The sequence below is a fragment of the Perca flavescens genome, chromosome 20 (assembly GCF_004354835.1).
Source record: "Perca flavescens isolate YP-PL-M2 chromosome 20, PFLA_1.0, whole genome shotgun sequence".
NCBI lineage: Eukaryota > Metazoa > Chordata > Actinopteri > Perciformes > Percidae > Perca > Perca flavescens.
Genome location: NC_041350.1, coordinates 21,688,024 through 21,703,671, shown reverse-complemented (window position 1 = coordinate 21,703,671; position 15,648 = coordinate 21,688,024). Strand labels below are relative to the sequence as shown.

The 15,648-nt window shown below is 38.7% G+C and overlaps 1 protein-coding gene and 4 gene segments (V, D, J or C); 4 read left to right on the top strand and 1 right to left on the bottom strand.

Annotated features, from left to right (window-relative positions):
* Positions 1-506: 506 nt before the first annotated feature.
* Positions 507-1,074, top strand: LOC114546554 (Ig kappa chain V-III region PC 4050-like). The segment is given in 2 exon segments: positions 507-620; positions 714-1,074. Coding segments are annotated over 2 exon segments (378 nt in total).
* Positions 1,075-3,405: 2,331 nt separating this feature from the next.
* LOC114546555 (Ig kappa chain V region 3381-like) lies at positions 3,406-3,973 on the top strand. The segment is given in 2 exon segments: positions 3,406-3,480; positions 3,663-3,973. Coding segments are annotated over 2 exon segments (360 nt in total).
* Positions 3,974-4,498: 525 nt separating this feature from the next.
* Positions 4,499-6,486, bottom strand: LOC114546556 (Ig lambda-1 chain C region-like; the record flags this gene model as incomplete). The annotated part of the segment is given in 2 exon segments: positions 4,499-5,043; positions 6,360-6,486. Coding segments are annotated over 2 exon segments (447 nt in total), but the record flags the coding sequence as incomplete, so codon positions are not given.
* A 548-nt stretch (positions 6,487-7,034) lies between these two features.
* On the top strand, positions 7,035-7,596 carry LOC114546553 (immunoglobulin kappa variable 3-15-like). The segment is given in 2 exon segments: positions 7,035-7,137; positions 7,230-7,596. Coding segments are annotated over 2 exon segments (384 nt in total).
* A 2,544-nt stretch (positions 7,597-10,140) lies between these two features.
* Positions 10,141-15,464, top strand: tspan37 (tetraspanin 37). Its single transcript, XM_028565396.1, has 7 exons — positions 10,141-10,600; positions 12,098-12,289; positions 12,391-12,465; positions 12,560-12,658; positions 13,494-13,646; positions 13,741-13,824; positions 14,494-15,464. Exons 1-7 carry the CDS (start codon positions 10,538-10,540, stop codon positions 14,569-14,571), a joined length of 744 nt encoding a protein of 247 aa, XP_028421197.1. The 5' UTR covers positions 10,141-10,537; the 3' UTR covers positions 14,572-15,464.
* Positions 15,465-15,648: the final 184 nt, after the last annotated feature.

The window sequence follows — 15,648 nt, the reverse complement described above, 5'->3', positions numbered from 1 at the left end:
TACAACATTATTTAACTATTAGACCTGAAATTTCTTCAAAAACCAATTAAATCATTTTATTGTTATTTGTATTATTGTAACAGTTGAGGGACAAACAGTTAATGTGTAAAAACTGTAATGTTTTCAAAATGATTTTTTCATCATTTGTAAAACTGCAAAAAAAAAAACGAAAAGGAAAAAAAGTTTAGAGAAACCTTGATCCACAAGTTTGTGATTAAAAGCTTTCAAAAGTATATTGTTTACAATACGAGTAAATAAAGGAAAATCAATACATATATTATACCAACCACAGTGACACTGTTATCCAAATGTTGAAAATCCTTGAGCTTATAATTTATTTTTTCCCTTCACAATAACACCATAGATATTGTTAATGCGAGCAGTATTTCTCCTGATGTTGTGTCCCACGTTGCCTTCAGTCTGTTGAGAGCAGAGAAATCATTTCCATAGAGAGGAGGCTTTGCATGGTCAGCTGATCCTCCAGTGAACTGAGAAGGTTTATAGTCCTGGGAGTTCAACACTGCAGGACTCAGATCTGTCAGTCAACACAGCAGAAAGCACAACCACCATGACTCTCATCACCATCCTCATCTGGACGCTGGCCTGCTGCTGTTTTACAGGTTCATTCACTCAGCAACATTTCAAACATCATGTGCTGCCTTTTTCTCTCATTTATTTCTGCTGATAAATGAATGATTGGTTTTTGTCTGCAGGATGCAGCGGTCAGGTGACTGTGACTCAGCCTCCAGTAGTGACATTTACTCCAGGATCCACTGTCACTCTCAGCTGTAAAACCAACAGACCGGTTTATCAATATAGTGATGGAGATTGGGCTATGTCCTGGTATCAACAGAAATCTGGACAGACGCCAAAGCTCCTAATAAAATATGCGCACACCCTTGAATCAGGAACACCAGCTCGGTTTAGTGGCAGTGGAAGCAGCTCTGACTTCACTTTGACCATCAGTGGAGTTAAAGCTGAAGATGCAGCAGTTTATTACTGTCAGAGTTACCATGATGACCCAGTGTTCACACAGTGATTTGTCGTCTTACAAAAACCTCCCTCAGTCAGACTGCAGAGACTCTGAGCTGTTACAGCAGGAACCGACTGCAGCTGCTGAAGAGGAAGAGACTCTGACACAGACCACTGAACACAGAGCTCAAAATACATATTCACACTAATATACTGATTCTATTTTTTAGAGGTTGTTCTTATTTTATTTATATTAAATATTTAAAAAAAAAGATCTATCAGCACTACATCACGTTGTGTTCACATTTACTGTTGCCCAATCACATATTTAAACTCGATTGTTCTTGTCTTTTGTTTTTATCATGATTAAACATGTATTCTTTTCTTTTTTATATCACTGTATAATTCTAAATTCATGACAACTTTAAAAAGTAATAATATTTCATTGATCAATCCAAAGCTTTTCATTTCCCACAGAGAGGTGTATCAGTTGAAGATATGAAACCATGACATTTCTTACTACTCTTCATCAAATCAAAGACTTCATCATGTTATTCATCAGTGAAAGCTTTATTAGCAGCAACATCAATCATCAACATGATAGTTATTAAGCACACACACACACACATCCAGCTGCTGAGCTACACACATGACACAGCTGACAAGAACCTCACCAAGCACAAACCTTGTGATCTCTCTTTATTGCATTTTTTTTTTATCTTTTAGGGATTGTTATTCCTTAAAACTGTACCAACTGTAACTGAAAACATGGAGATGGTCCATTAAAAAGCCGTAATAAGGCAGGTTTGCTGTATAATAAGTACTATGGAGGTGGAGGTCAGACGATCAGCTCCTCTATCAGCTGCAGAGTCAGTTAAACAGCCTGCAGACTAAAACACTGCAGATCATGTAAATGTGATAACAAAATCAGCCAAAAATGCCTGTCAAGCTAGCTGGCTTGACCCACCTGGGCTGACACAGACTTACCTGTTCTCTGTTCTTTCCTTGTATGTTGATGCTGGAAATTTGGAAATTCGCAAGTTGAAATCAACACGCAATGACGAACGGCTTTAGTGATCGCAGGGTTTGAAATTTTTAGTTTTTGTTGTTTTGGAACAGACAAATGAAACCACACACATTCAACACACACACCTGTGTAAGATACCTTAGGAGGGATTCAAACCCATGTCTCTACATCCCCAGTCGGTGTCCTTCACCACTGGACCATCTCCGGTGCTGATAAACACCAAAAACCAGAGAGACAAAGAAGATCAGACTGGAGCTGCAGAAACTTCATCTTCATCAACCTGCAGAGAAACAAAGTTTACAGACTGAAACAGATTCACACTGAAACACAAAGTCTGATTCTTCTCTGGGTGAGACTCTATTTACCTAATCCATTCCTCACAGCTCAGTTGGTGGAGCTGAAGTTTTACAGTCTGAAGGTTGTGGGTTCACATCCCACCTGGTCTCTGTGTTTTCCTTCTGTCAACCCTCAGAGGACTGTTTCATAAAGTCTTCTCTTATTTTAATAAAAAAAGTCTGTCTTGAATGAACCAAACAAACTGAACCAGGACCAGTCTGTTTCATAAAGACACTCAGAGCTGATCAGAGCCTGAATTCTTCAAAACGTCTCAGAGGAGGAAATCAGTCTGAACTGGACAAGAGTTCTTGGAGTAATACATGTTTAGTTCTTATTTTAGGATAAAAAGCAAAAGCATTTCATCAATTTTCTGAATAAGAAGTGAGTCATATTTCAGCTGAAATGTAGTTTTAACCTGTCAGCAGCTGCTGATGTTTGGGGAACGCTTGGTGACATTAAACATATTCAAATTTGTTACACAAATAGCTAAATAATATTATTCATTTAATCATGAACACAACTTTGGAGAGAAGTCGTGAATTAGACTAGCAATTAAACTACCCTTAAAGGATTGTAACCCCTTTAATAAACCTTAAACCATGCACATATTAATAAAAAAAAACCTTCATAGGAAAGATAGGATTGGGTCTAATTAAACGCTAGAAGCATTTTATTTTTATTTCAAACATTATCCGACCTCTGACCCCCCACCCACCCTGGGTCCACTAATGTCAGAACTGAAGCATCAGGATTAACAAGTACATGATCAATGATGAATACAAAATCAATGTTAATATGAAGTTGTGAAACTGTACAGACAGCAGAGGGCAATCTGTATCTATTTATGATCACAAAGGCTTTTGCAGAGAGAAGAGGAACAGGAAGTCCAAAGTTTCTACATCTTCTTAATCAGTCCACAGGGAGATGTAGCCTCTACTGACTCCACCTCATCTCTCCCTTTCTGTTTCACAAGGACAGGTGTACCCAGATGTGTTTTGCATGATTTTCATGCATCACTGCTCCTCACTGTTTTAAGTTCTTATGTCACAGAGAGTCTGAACTGTTTCCATGCACTCACACTGAAAACTGCATCAGGATGATGTTGCTAATAACTCTGTTTGTCATGTTGGGTTTTCTGAGTCAGGGTGAGAGATTTTGAACGCGTATCTGACATTTAAGGAGAATTTGATGTGTGGTGCAATTTCTGTTTGTTCTGTTAATGTTTGCGTCCAGTTTTCTTTGTGTTTTGGTCTTATTCTTATTATTATAATTTAAACTGCTGATCCATGTTGTTCTTCTTAAGGTCACATTTCCTTTCTTATTTTAGAGTCTTCTGCCAACAAATTTCTGACTCAGGCTGACAAATCCAAATCTGTTAGTCTTGGAGGGACTGTGACCATCAGCGCCTCAGGGAGTTCAGATATTGGTGCTGATCTCAGTTGGTACCTTCAGAAACCTGGACAGGCTCCCAAACTTCTTATATACTCTTCATCAACTCTCTTCACTGGAACTCCACCTCGATTCAGTGGCAGTAGATCTGGTTCTCACTACACTTTAACCATCAGTGATGTTAAGGCTGAAGATGCTGGAGATTACTACTGTCTGGGCTTCCATGGTAGTGGAGTGTTCACACAGTGATTTAGAGCTGTACAAAAACCTCCCTCAGTCAGACTGCAGAGACTCTGAGCTGTTACAGCAGGAACCGACTGCAGCTGCTAAAGAGGAAGAGACTCTGACACAGACCACTGAACACAGAGCTCAAAATACATATTCACACTAATATATTGACTATACTTTTTCAGGTTGTTCTTATTTTATTTATATTAAATATTTTAAAAACAATCTGTCAGCACTACATCACGTTGTGTTCACATTTACTGTTGTCCAATCACATATTTAGAAAAACACGATTGTTCTTGTCTTTTGTTTTTATCATAATTAAACATGTATTCTTTTCTTTTTTATATCACTATATCATTCTAAATTCAGGACAAATTTAAAAAGTAATAATATTTCATTGATCAATCCAAAGCTTTTCATTTCCCACAGAGAGGAGTATCAGTTGAAGATATGAAACCATGACATTTCTTACTACTCTTCATCAAATAAAAGACCAAACACTTCATCATGTCATTCAACAGTGAAAGCTTTATTAGCATCAACATCAATCATCAACATGACAGTTATTAAGCACACACACATCCAGCTGCTGAGCGACACACATTACTCTCTAAGTTGCTGTCCAACACTTTACAGCAGTGCTGTTCTCTGTCACACAAAGCTTTAGTTTCCTCTACAAACATTGAAACTCATATTGATCAGAGCAGCAGGTGTGTTCCTCCTGCTCCCCCCACACAGAGCTCCTGTCCTGGGCTCCAGCCAGCCCCTCTAGCCCTTACACTGGCTCCTGTGGAGGGACAGGGTCTGGCTGTGGCCATGATGGAGGACCCTGCAGGAGTACAGCTCTCCTTTAATCCAGCGCTCCTGGCTCAGGCTCAGGGTGCTGCTGCTGCTGTAGCGTCCACTCTTCTCCTCCTCGGAGCTGCTCAGGACCCCCTCTGTCACCTCTGTACCGTCCAGCTCCCAGCTCACCACGGCTCCCTGAGGAGAGTAGCCAGTCAGGAGGCAGGCCAGCGTGGCCAAGCCCCCAGAGAGCTGCTCAGAGGAAGGGGGAAGCAGAGAGACTGAGGGCCTGTCCATGGGGCCAGCTGGAGGGGAGAGCAGAGACACACCAGGAGCACATTAACTTCTACTGCAGGACAGACAGCTGAACATGAGACACTTGTGATACATGACAGAGGTTAACACTACTGGGGAGTAGCTGTGTGAGGGATACTCAGTGGTCGAATGTGACTAAGTACGTCTACTACAGTACTGTACAAATTTGAGGTACTTGTACTTTTCTTTTCATGCTACTTCATACTTCTACTCCACTATATTTTAGAGGGAAATATTGTATTTTTTACTCCACTACATTAATCTAACAGCTAAAGTTAATAGTTACTTCACAAATTAAGTTTTTTTGCACACAAAACACATGTAGTTAAAACATACTATGTTTTATTTTAAAATAAACTATCCAACAATATACAGGTCTACAAATACAGCTGAAATGATTAGATGATTCACCCCAGAACTGTTTTGATCGTTTTCTGTTTCTAAAATTTGAGGATTTTTCTGCATCGACTACTTTTACTTTTGATATTTCAAGTTCATTTTCCTGATGATCCTCCTTCTACTGCTGGTGATGCTGTGATCACACAGAGGAGAGGAGCTGAGACATGGGAGGAAATGAGGTCTAATCAAACTAAACTATAACAGTTGATTTCATTTTGACATTTAAAGCAATTCATCTTTTAAAATAACTGTGGAACTCATCATAAACATGAATTAGACAACAATATGCAACATGACTTTAAAGGTTTAGAGCTAATAGAAAAGTTGAATTAATGTTCATTAAATTAAATCTGCTTTTGATGTCTGACAGTAAATAACTCATCCCTGAGATGATTTTCTTGTGAAAGAAATGTAACATCTGTATACAGTTAAAGACTCTGTCATCTGTCTGTTTCACTTCCTTTTCACCACTTTAAACTAACGGACTGGGACGTTGAACTACAGCAATACTGCAAATAAATATAATCTCACTTACTTGTTTTAACATTATATTTTATACCAAACAATTGTTTAAATGTGAAAACATAAAAAACTAGGAACTACATTTTTAGGCTATTTTCTGAACTGTAAAAATTTGCTCAGAAAAAGTTTCAAATCAAACTTTGTGAAACAATATCTGATAAAAAATCTGCATATATTTCATCATATCATCATCTTTAATACTAAAAGAATATTAATCTCTGCACAATGTTCTTCCTGAACTTCAATATCAGACCAGCCTAATAGTTATCCAAAAATATCCAAAACATATAAAATATCCAACATAATTTTGTGTTTTATTACATTCTAATGCAAAATTATTTATTAATATTTCATGGTGTAGAAATAAATAATCTGTGGTACTTACAGTGAATGATGAGTTTGGTTCCTCCACCAAAAGTCCACCACAGTGATACAAACTCATTAAGAGGCCGTACAAAAACCTCCTGCACTGGGAACAAGCATCTATCCACTGAAAACTCTCTTTTTTGGTCTCAAAACTGCAAGAAAATTAATTCATTCAATGTACAACATTATTTAACTATTAGACCTGAAATTTCTTCAAAAACCAATTTAATAATTTTATTGTAATTTGTATTATTGTAACAGTTGAGGGACAAACAGTTAATGTGTAAAAACTGTAATGTTTTCAAAATGATTTTTTCATCATTTGTAAAACTGCAAAAAAAAAACGAAAAGGAAAAAAAGTTTAGAGAAACCTTGATCCACAAGTTTGTGATTAAAAGCTTTCAAAAGTATATTGTTTACAATACGAGTTAATAAAGGAAAATCAATACATATATTATACCAACCACAGCGACACTGTTATCCAAATGTTGAAAATCCTTAAGCTTATAATTTATTTTTTCCCTTCACAATAACACCATAGATATTGTTAATGCGAGCAGTATTTCTCCTGATGTTGTGTCCCACGTTGCCTTCAGTCTGTTGAGAGCAGAGAAATCATTTCCATAGAGAGGAGGCTTTGCATGGTCAGCTGATCCTCCAGTGAACTGAGAAGGTTTATAGTCCTGGGAGTTCAACACTGCAGGACTCAGATCTGTCAGTCAACACAGCAGAAAGCACAACCACCATGACTCTCATCACCATCCTCATCTGGACGCTGGCCTGCTGCTGTTTTACAGGTTCATTCACTCAGCAACATTTCAAACATCATGTGCTGCCTTTTCTCTCATTTATTTCTGCTGATAAATGAATGATTGTTTTTTGTCTGCAGGATGCAGCGGTCAGGTGACTGTGACTCAGCCTCCAGTAGTGACATCTACTCCAGGATCCACTGTCACTCTCAGCTGTAAAACCAACCCAAAAGTTTATGTTTTTTCAGATGGAGGTAGTCGAGTAAACTGGTACCAGCAGAAATCTGGAGAAGTTCCTAAACTGCTGATCTACAATGGTAAAAATAAACCATCCAATGGAGGAACTCCAGCTCGATTCAGTGGAACAGGAGACGGAGTGAACGCTGCAATGACCATCAGTGGAGTTCTGTCTGAAGATGCAGCAGTTTATTACTGTCAGAGTTACCATGATGGCCCAGTGTTCACACAGTGATTTGTCGTCTTACAAAAACCTCCCTCAGTCAGACTGCGGAGACTCTGAGCTGTTACAGCAGGAACCGACTGCAGCTGCTGAAGAGGAAGAGACTCTGACACAGACCACTGAACACAGAGCTGACAGGAACCTCACCAAGCACAAATCTTATTGTGATCTCTGCTTCTCTCTTTAAAGTATTTTTTTCAACCATTTTAAGATTGGAGCAGGGACTTCTTCCAGTTTCTCAGTTTCTGTTGCTACATTATCTCCCTGACCTTGGTTCAGAGTGATCTGGCCTCCGGTTGCAAAAGTGTCACTTATGCCTAATTCAGCAAATCTGGATTTTTTAAACACATTTATTTTTTATTATCTTGAACCACCTACCCCAAAGCCAATCACAACTTTGCGCTAATTTCTGGTCAAAATTTATTTTGCTTTTCTCTCTCTGGCCATCATGTTTTGACAAGCTACTGGCTGAACCCCAAATGATAAACACCAAAAACCAGAGAGACAAAAAAGATCAGACTGGAGCTGCAGAAACTTCATCTTCATCAACCTGCAGAGAAATGAAGTTTAAAGACTGAAACAGATTCACACTGAAATGTGTTGACAAAGTCTAATTCTTCTCTGTGTGAAACTCAGTTCACCTCATAGATTCCTGGCAGCTCAGCTCCACCAACAGTCTGAAGGTTGTAGGTTCAAATCTCACCTGGTCTCTTTGTGTTTTCCTTCTGTTAACCCTCAGAGGACTGTTTCATAAAGGCTTCTCTTATTTTAACAAAAAAAGCCTGTCTCAAATGAACCGAACAAACTGAACCAGGACCAGTCTGTTTCATAAAGACCCTCAGAGCTGATCAGAGCCTTAATTCTTCAAACGTCTCAAAGGAGGAAATCAGTTTGAACTGGACAAGAGTTCTCGGAGTAATACAGTACATGTTTGGTATTTCATTCGTTTTTAAGCATTTCAGCAAATTTCTGAACAGGAAGTGACTCATCTTTCAGCTGAAATGTATCAGAGCTGCCGAATAGTTTTAACCTGTCAGCAGCTGCTGATGGAGGTCACACTGATATTTGGGGAATACTTGGTGACATTAAACATATTCAAATTCTTTAGACAAATAGAAAAATAATATTATTTATTTATTTATTATTTAACACAACTTTGGGGAGAAGTTGGGAATTAGACTAATAATTAAACTGCCCTTAAGGGATTGTAACCCCTTTAATAAACCTTAAACCATGCACATAATGCATTAAAAACCCTTCTTAAGAAAGATAGGATTGGTTTTAATTAAAAGCTAGAAAGATACATTTTTAGGGGTTTTAAAAAAACTCTTAAATAGAGGAAATTACCAAGTGGAAGATTTTTAGCATATAGGGCAGCCTATATGGCACTGCATTGTATTTACTCCACTGGAAGGGAACCCTATAGGGCACGTTATCACGTTTGTTGCAGAAGAAGGATCCTCTGTCACTCTCACCTGTAAAACCAGCCAAGCTGTTGATACATGGTCTAATGACGAGGCTATGTTCTGGTATCAACAGAAATCTGGACAGCCTCCAAAGCTCCTTATAAAATATGTGGGCACCCTTGAATCAGGAACACCAGCTCGTTTTAGAGGCAGTGGAAGCAGCTCTGACTTCACTTTGACCATCAGTGGAGTTCTGTCTGAAGACGGAGAAGTTTATTACTGTCTGAGTCAATACATGATAAACAGTGCTAATGTGTTCACACAGTTATTTGCCATCATTCAAAAACCTCCCTCAGTCAGACTGCAGAGACTCTGAGCTGTTACAGCAGGAACTGACTGCAGATGCCGAAGAGGAAGAGACTCTGACACAGACCACTGAACACAGAGCTGACAGGAACCTCACCAAGCACAAACTAAAACACAACAAAACTCCTAAAACAACTGCAATATATTATTCAGTTCAATTTTATTTTGTTGATAATGTGAAATCATGACAGAATGTATCTCAGGACAGGCAGGACTGTGGCAGCAGGCCATAGTAGGCTATCTGGTTTAGGACCCCAATTTTAAATGGGCATTAAAGCACAACATGCTGGATGATCCTTGGGGTTTAGTTCTGTTTCATGAAAGTTTTTGAAAATGGCTGCCCTAAAGTACCACTCCACATTGCATTAAGACATATTATACTTATACTGCATATAAAGATTATCATCAGTTTATAACATAGGCTAATATACATTATTACCTATATCCAACAATATATAAAGTATATCCTAGTTAAATTCGCTTCACCATGGTCAGTTTAGGTAACATGTTAAATCATACATTGTTTATATACCATGATGATAATGACAGGGGTAATTCTGCTGTTACTTTTGATTTGCAGGACTTTTACTTGGAGTATTCCAACATTGTGGTATGGCTACTTTTACTTAAATATTTTAACTAAATGGGCCTATTTCTTCTTTTTGTATGGTCATTACGCTTAAAATCGCAAGAGGGCAGTGTTGACCAGATGTAGGATTGCAAACAGGTATTGAGAGTTTCAGTACCATCTCACACAAGCGCACCAAGTAGCCTAGACGCTTCAATTTGGATAATATGAAGCATCAGTGCACATCATGTAGGGGCCTACAGGATGTCAGGGTCTACTGTTCTTTCTTGGAGTCATATAACCAAACAGACCAATAGTCCTGATTATACAGCTAACCATTTCGCTGTAAAACAAAATAGGTCGTTATGTTGCATTTTTGCCACCTCAAACCGCAGAGATGTTTCCGCGTTCTTTAAGGGAAGTTGATCTTTGGCCATCGCGGAAGGAAAGTTGTTCTCGTCTACAGCGTTGTAAAAAAAATAAAATCACGTGCATCCAACCCTCACCCGCTTCATCTAATGTACTGTATTTATTTTACATTATAGGTTTCATGATTCATCTATGACAGCGCCATTTTCATGATAGCGCGCATCTGCAGGTTGCGTCGATTACTGCCCGCTCGCTCCTCGCGGCTCCTAAAGTCTGAAAATGAGCGATCAGAGAAGGAAAACGTTAAAAACAATACTACAGTTGACGTGTCAAATTCTGTGGGTATGTAAGACTTTATCCTCTGTTTTCAGCATCTTGAAGGCCTATATTGTTTTTGTATTCTGCCACTAAACATTACCAATAATATTTGGCTTAAGGCTATATATTTATTAATGAAGTTACCATTTATTTACTTCTGTTTAAGATTATATAAAAACAGAGCTACAAGTAGAATAAATCACTTCCATTTGTTGTGTGCGGGTTTTGAGGCAGGAACAAAGTAGAAGTAGGCCTACAGCATGAACAAAGCAGGACACACACACCTGGACACACACGCTCTTTCTATAATATCTTTAACACAGTGTGAACTGTATTGTGTTTACCTTTGTCATTACTTGATTCTCTATTTTGGCAGTCATGTAACTGAGTTTTATTCTAGAATGGCAGAATGTTCTGTGGTGACTATGTGAGTTTTTGTGTGAGATTTATTTTTATTTTTATTAGAGTACTCTGGACAAAATGTTAAGCTTACAATCTCCCTCTTTCTTTGTCCCCCTTTCTTTTTAATTGATTTCCCATGATCTGCAGAGACTTTAAATATTACCCTTACAGCATGAAATTCAGAATCACCACCAGCTTTATTGGCCTTCATATTATATTTATATGTGTACACATAGAAGGAATTTGACTTTTGACGGTTGATAAGGATAAGTGTGGTATTAATATTTCAAACTATTAGTCAAACTATTCCTATACTTGATGGAGGAATGTCAAAAGAGGGTTTGTTTTTCAATGTGTATTTTGGATTATGTTGTTGTCATTTTCTTTTTTTTAAATGATAAATAATTTAAAAAGGGGGTGGGGTGGGGGGCTGATGAGTAGTCATTGAGAGCTCAAAGCTCCATTGTGTAAGGTTTTGAGTTGATTCTTAGCAAAAAAAACTTTGTTTTTTCACAAATATGTGCTCATTCATGTGTAATTATTTCCACCAACTAATCAAAGTATTCTCATAAGCGTAGAATCTGCCATTCAGAATCATTCAGAAGACAGCAAGTCGCTTGTATGTATTCTGCCATGTAGCGCCTCCATCTTTAAAATACATTAGCCAAAGAGGGACATACCTCCGCCTTTCGCGCTTTTAAACTCAGTGGCACCGTGACGAATGCCATGGGGAGATTACTCGATCTGCCGGCAGATTTGAAAGCCTGTTGAAGATGGAGGATCACTGATACTTTACTAACATTAACTTGCATTCGTTTGGTAACCTGATAGCTGATGTTAGCAATGACATGGTACCAAAATAATGAAAACGTAAAACTGTTATTACACTGGAAGGAACATTCACGGACAAAATCGTACTTCTTGGAATAATACGACCACCGTAGGAGTTAAAACGCGATCGGAATGGGAAGCGCTAGAAAATAATATTTAGTTGGTTGTCATATACATTTTCACCGCTAGATGGGAGAAATTCTTACACAATGTAGCTTTAAAGGTGTTGATATCACGAAGGCATATAGGAATAATCTGTCATTATAGATCTTTTCATTTATTTACCAGGTGGTGGGGCTGGTGGTGGGTCTGAGTGGAGTCTACCTGCTGATGAACTACAGACAGAGCAGCTTATTTCTTTCTCACAGCTACATCACTCTGCCAGCGGTCCTTGCTCTCACCAGTGCTGCATTCCTATTGGTCAGCGGCTGTCTCGGCTCCTGGCTGAGCCTCAGAGAGTCCACCTTTCTGCAGGGACTGGTAAGGTTGTGTGTGTGTGTGTGTGTGTGTGTGTGTTAATGGGAGTATCTGTACTTGCATCAGTGTTTGGACTGTACATAATAAAGTGTTTTCTTCTCCAGTTTGTTTATCTGCTCGTTTTGGTCTTTTGTCTGGAAAGTACAACTTCAGCGTTGGCTTATTTTCACTCTACAAAGGTAAAAAAGTTACTCTAAAATGAATGTGCACTGAACACTCATGCTTTCCTGTCACTGCAGATCATTCTTTGTGTGTATTGCATTTTTTGTTTAGCTGGATTCAGAGCTAGCTCCTCTAAGGGGAGTCTTTCAGAACTACACAGGCAGCAGCCAGGACCTCAACTCTCGAGCTGTGGATGCTGCACAAGAAGAGGTGTGTGTCAGTCATAACTCATGTGAATTGGGTCATGTAGGCATCCAAATACCCCAAGCATGTTTCTGGTGTGCGGAATGTGTAATAATGATGTAATATTTAAAAATGTAAACTATTAAAACTATCTAAAGCAGTAGCATGTACCTGAATCTTATACCATTATATATTAATTGGCTTTAGCAGGGTCTTGAATACAAGCAACAACTGTAGCTGAGTGTTGAAGCCAGTGGATGAACGTTACCGGGATAAAGCCTGAAATCCGGTGTCTCTCGCGTGCCCTCCCCTCTTTCTTTCGCCGCTATCGGGGCTAAGCCCCATCCAGGACAGTTATGATTGGTTTAAAGAAATGCAAACAAGCCAGAGCGTTTTTTTCCCCTATCCCAGAATAGATAGGCCGTGTTGCTAGCCCATACGTAGTGCTGACACAGCGCTGTGGAGGAAGGTCTGGCTAGACTAGAATTCAAGTGACTTTGGTTACACTTCCTCTAATGGCAACAAGATGCTATCTTGGAAATCTACCATTTTTCCTTAATGGCAAGTTAGATATTAATATTTTCCATTAAGAGGATATTAAGACTTAAAGGTGGGTATGTTTGGTAAGTATTTGTCTTGAGTGATAGGTGTCTCAAGCTACACTCAGCTGTATTAGTTGGCCCAAACAAATCCCCCTAAACCTCAAGCCTTAAATCTTCCATTCATTAATTAAGGGAACCATCAAAGGTGTTTTGTCTACTGGAAAAATTATACCAAAATCCTGCGAATAATGCTCAAGTTAAGAAAATCTGAAGATCTATTTTGGAAGTGCTGGGGAATTTTGTCTTTTGATTCCCGTTAGTTGCAGTGTTGCGGTGTCCATGACTACAGGGACTGGCTGGAAACCTCCTGGTTTAACCGCACTGGAGGCCTCTGCGTTCCTCACAGCTGCTGCAACTCTACTTTCCCCTCCTGCAATGGTGCTGTGAACCAGCCATGGCAGCTTTATGCACAGGTAGACATGTGCATCCAGATAAATTCAACACTCCAGTTTGAATTCAACGCTCCCAGTTTTTCTGTCTTTATTTTTGAATGTGTCTCTCTTTCAGGGCTGCCAGGTGAAGCTGGAGATCAGATTACAGTTTGTGCTGAGTTTTCTCATCTGGGGCTCCCCGCTGGTTTTTCTAGTGGAGGTGTGAAAAGAACACTTTCTGACTGTTTATTCTGTATGTGATTAAAATAACCGCAGCCTTATTGAAAAATGAAATAATTGTGCAATAATTGATTAGCCAAGCTGTACACCATTACATATTATCACATTATAAAGTTGTTGTGGCGAACGTGTAAGCAAACAGTGGCCTATTTACACACCCAGCCTATACAGAGCAACACTAGCATCAATTTGTCATATTTCTGACCACCCAGTGCATTGAAGTCCAATATTCACTCTCTTTTAGCCCTCTTTTGGTCTCCTCCAACTCCTGAGGGAAATATCCATCTCTTTAGCTGCTAAATGCTCCACTATGTACACCAGCTAGTCCCCTTACTGTCTCTGTCTGCTGTTGGGTGTTAGCCAGTTAGCGTACTTTGGCTGCGTATAATAATTAATTAGCTCTTTTGCTGAAAACATTTGCTTTTTGCTTGAAATAAGACTGATGAGAGCAGTGAGAGTGAAGGTTGGGTGCTCTAAAACCAAAACAATGAGCTGAAAACACAAAAAAGCCCTGTAGAGCTGAGAGGAGCTGTTGAATTGGGTGATAATTCCCTGTAGGAAAATGTGTCTGTTAAGTTTTATCAGTTTATTAGAGCATTGTTTAATTCGGCTGTTAACCTAGTCTCCTTTCTGCCCTCTTATCGTGCAGGTTGTTTTGTTTCTGGCGGTGGCACAGCTAATGAGACACCAACCAGTTATGGATTATCAAGTACTGGACAAAAACTAAAAAACAGTGTGACGGATGGGACAGCATTGTACTTTGTACAATACTTCACAATATGTTGTATCATATAGTGTAAATGTGCATCAAATTATTATTGGGATTGTTGTTAGAATAATTATTCCTGAGCTGCAGACCTCTTACCTGCCCCACCACTGTTGATTAATACAGGTTTACTCCATTACACTGCAAAACATGACATAAAAGTGGTGAAATATATTTTGTGTAATGCAGTCGTTGGTATTACTGACACCAAAAAGATGACGATGGATGGTTTATGGAAAGCTGTTTATTGCTCTAGATATACAGTTGCACCATTCAATCTATGTTGGTAGTGACGTATAATCCTTCAGAGTGGAAATAAAAGGCTAAATGGTTCTCAGTGATGTATAACATCTTCTGTTTAGTGAATATGACTTGCCATCAGGTTGAAGGTACAGTCTTTTTTGCCTATCCTGTGCCTAGATATGTTTCATACCCTACAGTATAGCAAACAAATCATAATATGTGATATGATGACTCTGAGGTTACATTGTGTTGTTCTTGATTTTTGGTTGTTGGTGTGTTATTATTGTATACAGAGCACTTTTTTTTACTGTCTCTATGTGCAATTATTGTTGTTAGTCTGAAATTGACACTCAGAATTAATTTCTGAAAGGACAGTAAACTAAACTAAATGTTTAAATGCACTGTGCTGTTGATTACACTTGCATTGCATGATTCATAAGCTGAATACTCATGATCTGAATACTACTTATGTATGTATCACATTTCATGTCTCGTTCTGTATATCCTTCACTCTCTGCATTCTCTCTAAAATTAGAGCGTCTCTGCATCTTTTATCATAATGGCCATTTGAACCAAATAATTAAAATACTTTTCAAACTGAGGCGACGTGATTAAACAATGTTGAGTATGTTTCTTTCTTTCTTTCTTTCTTTCTTTCTTTCTTACAGAGAGCACACAAACCAAAGAGAACATTAGGGTAAACTCTACTGCAAGCATTTTCCCACTGTAAGCCCACAACACCAAGGAGACCAACAGCATAAAGAAATGTAAGATAGTATATCTGATGTGTCTGTT

Coding starts and splice junctions, on each gene's coding strand:
- tspan37 (XM_028565396.1), top strand. CDS start 10,538: ATGAGCGATCAGAGAAGGAAAACGTTAAAAACAATACTACAGTTGACG. Junction 12,466..12,559: donor CTTATTTTCACTCTACAAAG/GTAAAAAAGTTA, acceptor TTTTTTGTTTAG/CTGGATTCAGAGCTAGCTCC. Junction 13,825..14,493: donor CGCTGGTTTTTCTAGTGGAG/GTGTGAAAAGAA, acceptor CTTATCGTGCAG/GTTGTTTTGTTTCTGGCGGT.